Raw genomic sequence first — 6,053 nt, forward strand, 5'->3', positions numbered from 1 at the left:
AACATAATCCAAAATGCTTTATAAAAAATATATATAATAAAAAAGAAGTAGTAAGGTCCCGAGACTACCAAGTGACATTGCTATGTCGTGGTCTGGATCAATAAAATTGCTCAAGTTTTATGAGGCAATGCAGACAGTGAAACAAATAATTAATGACCAATAAAAGAAAACACTTATCATATGGATGAATCATATTAAGCTGGACCGCTATACACATGATTGTCCGAGACAATAAAAGAAGAGAAAATCTTCTTTAGATAAAGTCCATAAAGGTGTATATATACAAAAACTCTTTGCAAAAAAAAAAAAAGTCTCTCCTTTTTATATACATCTAATGACTCAATTCATAAAATTTCGCTGTTTGGATAATGAACTTTAAGTTGCATGAGATTTGGTAAATGAAAGAAGTCTAAACGGTCCTTTCAAAAAAAAAAAAAAGAAGTCTAGACGGTATGATCTTCGTCATAGGGAAAGAAGAAACCACTAATTAATCCTGGGTGAAAATTAAGTAAATCCATCTGGTATACATGCACTATAAAATGGGGATGTTATATATCAAAAAACCGGCCATCAATCCGATCCTTAGTTGCTTAATTGGTAACTTCATAGCTCCAAGAAATGGGAAGAATCAGGTTCATGGACCTCATGTTTTTGCCCTTCATTATCTTGCTGCCATCAGGTCTCTCCCACTCTTTCCATCTCTCCCTGTACATTTGAGTAAATGACCTAGCTTGTGAATTTGATTGATTGTTATTAATCTCATTTTTTGATTGTAAAAGAGATGCAGGTGCAAGTTGGAGCTGATGAATGTGAGTATCGAAGCGCACATTTCAGGGGGCCCTGCTTCGGACGCAATCACGAGTGCTACATCTGTTGCCAGGAGGAAGGTTTTGATCGGGGCTCATGCAAAGGGTTTCTCAACCGTCATTGTATCTGCACTAAGCCTTGTGGATCACCTGGAGGTCCTCCTACCTACGAACCTCCTCCTCCTCCTCCAGAAGAAGATGTTCCTCCTCCTCCCGAAGAAGATGTTCCTCCTACTCCTGAAGAAGAAGCTCCCATTAATTAGTGAAACTAATGACTAAATATTCATGCAAATCATTATTTCCCTTCTTTATTCCTATTACTGGCGAATTCATATGTAATAAGCCATGTTCACATGAATAAATTGAGTTTCTATATATTACTTGTATAGTTGTATCGAAAGTCAATTAGAGTGGTTATCGTGCGTACATAATTTCCTATAAGATTCGGATAGAGACATAGAGTACTCGACTTACACATAATAACAGGGAAAACATGAAAAAGTTTCACATCCTTTACGTTTTGCAAAGTTGTCGTGGAAATTTTTCGTAAAAATGCGTTGAAGAGGCTATAATACACACGAGGCAAAGAATATGAGGATGAATATTAAAACTATGTGAAAATGCGCCTGCGTGTGCCTTAATTATACCCGGCTCCGATCCTTATGTTCTCGTCGCTGACTCCGGATCTCCAAGCTAGTTCGAAGGTTTTGGTTTGTGGCAAGTCGTGATTGCGTGAAAGTGGCAGAGAAGACGATCGAGATTTATTCCTCGTGTAATTTACTCTTTTAGTCCTTCAATGTTGATCTTAGTACCTGAGAAGATATTGGAACTTTCTGATATAAGAGATTTAAGGAACTCTGTTTTGCGAGAGAAGAAAATCTGATATACTATATTGAATCTGATATAATATTATGAAAATAGTGAGCTATTTCATTCATGAAATCTTTAACGAACATGATAAATGACCTAAATCGACTTCTAGGTACATTGACTTCTAGCTCATTTCTTAGTACTCCCCCAATATTGATTTCCCCTAATTTTACTTGGATCTCATTAAACATAATCCAATACGCATTGCCAAAAAAAAAAGAAAACACAATCCAAAAAATTTTAAAGAATCTTTTGTAAATCAATGAAGTCAGAAAAAAAAAAATTATATATATATATATATATATATATATATATATATATATATATATATATATATATATATATATATATATATCAGATCCTATCTAGAGCGATGCGTCGCTCTGAAATTTCATAGCAATGTTAGGGTTTAGGGTCACTTTTCGGTCGCATTTCCACATCTCGACCGTTCAGTTTTTAGCTAATAATGTATAGATCATCTCTGCAAAATTTCAACTAAATTGATGGTCGTTAAGGCATTGATAACTGCCTTAAAGCTAGTACGGTTTAGGTTGGACAAATTCAGTTCGTCCACTAGTTTAAGTAAGTTAGATATCTTAAAGATCATCAATTTGGCTGAAATTTTGCATAGATGATCTATACATTAGTACCTAAAAACTGAACGGTCGAGATGTGGATATGAGACCAAAAAGTGACCCTAAACCCTAACCTCGCTCTGAAATTTCAAAGCGAGGCCTCGCTCTGGATAAAATCTATATATATATATATATATATGAAGAAAGTTCTTCTCTCCTCTATAGTCTATATAGACGCACATTTGATAATCAAATCATAAAAACTCAGGATTTTGTTTGAAATAACTTTTTTTTTAGGGGGCGGATCCGTGGCATCACAAATTATAGTCAAAATTATACTTCAATTATCAACCATTAGATTAAAAGACTATCAATGGATGATATTAAATTTGAATTTTTTATTTTTCATTTTTTTTTCTCTCTCATTGAATTAATTTAATCCTAACTATAACTCATTAATTAAAGAAAAATAAGGAAAGACAATCTTCAGAGGAATTCTTTCCTCTTCTTCAACGTTTTCTCTCTCCATGGTATAATCCAATTGAACAAAATATGCCAATTATACTTCAATTACCAACTTTTTCACCCTGTTTCCTTTGTAAACCTATAAAGAAAGCATTATGTGCACATATTGGTCGCATCATCATACTCAAGTCATGCAAAATCAAAATAAATTGAAATTGCTCACCAAGTCATACAAAGTCAGAGAGAGAGAGAGAGATCCCTAAAAAAAAAAAAAACCTAGTTCAAGCTAACAATTTCAAAACCACTTGATCTTCAACTTCAAAAGTTAAATAGTGATGTAGCTCCAAAATCAATCACTCGACTCTCCAAGCAACTTTGGTCACTTCCAAAGATCTTAACCATCCCTACAAAAACATTAAACCGCGTTAGTCCTCAACAAAGTATACCAAGTTGTCTCTAACACAATTCAAGTCTATAAAGTATACTTAGTTGTTCTGCTAACATAACATTCACATGAATCTATTAATTCATGGATAGTTTTTTTTTTTTTTTTGTCCTTTTTCAGTTTAAAGCATGTAAAATTTTGCAGTTCCTATGTTCAATGGCAATATGAACACAAAACCAAAATAATGGCTCAGACATGTAACAGTGAAAGATGTAATTACTTACAAGTTGCAGGTCATTGAATCTTTCTTCTTTGTGAATTCAAAGAACAAGTTTGTTTGTTGTGTCCTGACTTGGAGCATAATGTACACCTTCTTTTCCCTGTCTCCATGGCCAACTCAACACCACTCTTTATTCTGCCAGAACTCTTAGTTTCTTTCTTCCTACCTTTGGTCTTAGAGATATTTGGGTCCAAGAGCAATGACTGGGAAGAAAGAATATTAGTACATGGATCATCTCTATTTGGGGAAGCACTAGTTTCTATGGTAGTATGATCATCTTGGTTTAGAGGAACACTCATTTCCCTAATGATAGCAGGCTGATCTAAAATTTTTGGCAATTTTCTTGATACTTCATTTAAAGCATCCATGAAGATTGTGTATCCCTCCTTTGAAGGTGCAGCAATACAGGCCAATTTTAGTTGCTTGGTGACACATATGGCTAAGTCTTACAGCTTCTGATTCTTCTTTACCAACACTTTTCACCAAATCTTCAGAATCCATTATCCTAAATTTGTTTGCTTCTTGTCTCCATCTTGGAAGAATAAAATGTGCTGGTATTGTTTCAATATCCAGACGTGAAAATACTTTTAACAAGTGCCGACAAAGTATTCCAACAAACTCAAAGTTTTGGCACTCACAAGAACCCTTGTATGTTGTCAAATCTAACTTCACCATAAAATCTTGCTCATGTTCTCCAAGTCTTTTTTTCACCAGGTATGAGTGCCATTCATTGTCGCATTCCCTTTCGTCAACCTTGTAGTGCTTAATTTGACTCCATTGTACCTTGAATTTGTTGAAAACATTTCTGGTATACAACTTTGCTGCATCTTTCAAAAGGAATTCATCATCATTCACGATACGAAACTTGTGTTCTGTTTCAAAGTCTTCATCACTTTCATTATCTATAATCCTCTTTAGTGCTTGATCATATTTAACAACAAATTCTCTAAGATTTGTTGTTGAAGTAACAAATCCATCGAAAAATGAATTAATTCCCTCACTACGTCCAGTAGTATTCATTCCTGCAAAAAATGTTCCACGATGATAAACAGGCACCCAAGAAGTACGTATCTCATAAAGATTATTTAACCATTCATTTTCTTCCAATCCATTTTCTGTCATCAAAGTCTTCCATTTTTCTTCAAAATCTTCAGTCTTGTATGTTAATTGAATACATTTCTTCATCTCCTTCTTAAATTTCGATTTCTTATAGTACACATGGGACAGCTTCTCAACAAACTTCTTCTTGATATGCCAAAGGCATAAACGATGGCGAGTATTTGGAAATATCTTGGCAATTGCTCCTTTCATTGCCAAGTCTTGGTCAGTAATAATGGAAATTGGATGACGACCTCCCATTGCTTCTAGCCATGTCTCAAATAACCAAAAAAAGGTAGCCTCCGTCTCATCTTGTAGAAGTGCACAGCCGAATTGTATTGATTGCCAGTGGTGGTTTACTCCTGTGAATGGCGCAAACGGCATATCATACTTGTTTGTCCTATAAGTTGTGTCGAATGTGACCACATCTCCAAAATATTCATAAGCTGTCCGTGATCGAGAGTCGACCCAAAAGAAATTAGTTGCTCTTCCATCTTCGTCGCATTGGATTGCATAAAAGAATTGGGGATTCTCAGCTTGCTTTTTCCTGAAGTAAGTGAGGACTGACTGAGCATCTCCTCCATCCAATTGTCTGTGACGAACATTTCTTAAGTGGTTATAACAATCTCTTTTGTTAAAACCAATTTGAGCACCACCAAGGATTGAATGAACTTTTGCAATCGGCAAATTTTCTTTATGGAATATTTCAGTCATACTCCTCGCTGCTTTAGGCATATGTTTATTTGACTTCATCTTCATTCTTCTTGCTGGAGTAACTAGTTTATGATTGTGAAAGTCCCTAAAAACAGATACTCTCCATTTGTTCGACCACTTCTCATGAATGACTCGCATACTAGCTTTGCACCCACATTTCGCTGTAGAACAATTTTTACCTACTTTCTTTATATTCATATCTCTGCCTTTATCAACATTCTCATTCCCATTCTCATCTCCAATTTCATTCTCATTCTCACAAGTCTCTCTCTGCTGGTTTTTTCTCCACTCCTCATTAATCTTTTTCTTCCAGATATATTTTCCTTGATGTGCACAAACGAAATGACAACTAGTCACCTCGTCCGAATGTGATCTTGTCTTACTTGAAGATTGAGTTCGAATCCAAAATCCTTCTTGCCGACCATAATCTTCATAATACTTTCTGGCTTCTTCTATTGTTTCAAAAAGCATCCCTAAATATGGTGCTTCTAATTGTTCAACTCTCCTAATTGGAGTATTCATTGCACCATTCTCTACTTGAGGTGTGCTTACCTGTATAGAATAATAATCAAACTTATAACAATCATGCTCATGCAAAATCCACGTATCTAGAATAAAAAAGGTTATGATGTGTAGTGATTATGAAAGAAAACGAAAACTTTAACAATTAAATGAACATGAAAAAAATTTACATAACATCAACTAGATATCATGAGGCCTGAAGTTTATCATCAACAAAGGGCATAAACTGTGCAATAGCAGAAAGAAAAATAAAAGACTTAAAGGTAACGTACTGGAGATATGCAAAGAGTATGTGATGAATGTTGAAATTCCTGTGTCATTTTGATGAGAAAAGATGT

At 34.8% G+C, this 6,053-nt stretch overlaps 1 protein-coding gene across 1 annotated transcript; it reads right to left on the reverse strand.

Annotated features, from left to right (window-relative positions):
• Positions 1 to 3,732: 3,732 nt before the first annotated feature.
• On the reverse strand, positions 3,733 to 5,715 carry LOC133731125 (protein FAR1-RELATED SEQUENCE 5-like). The gene has a single exon (XM_062158575.1). It carries the CDS (start codon positions 5,713 to 5,715, stop codon positions 3,733 to 3,735), a length of 1,983 nt encoding a protein of 660 aa, XP_062014559.1.
• Positions 5,716 to 6,053: the final 338 nt, after the last annotated feature.

The sequence above is a fragment of the Rosa rugosa genome, chromosome 2, assembly GCF_958449725.1.
Source record: "Rosa rugosa chromosome 2, drRosRugo1.1, whole genome shotgun sequence".
NCBI classification, from domain to species: domain Eukaryota; kingdom Viridiplantae; phylum Streptophyta; class Magnoliopsida; order Rosales; family Rosaceae; genus Rosa; species Rosa rugosa.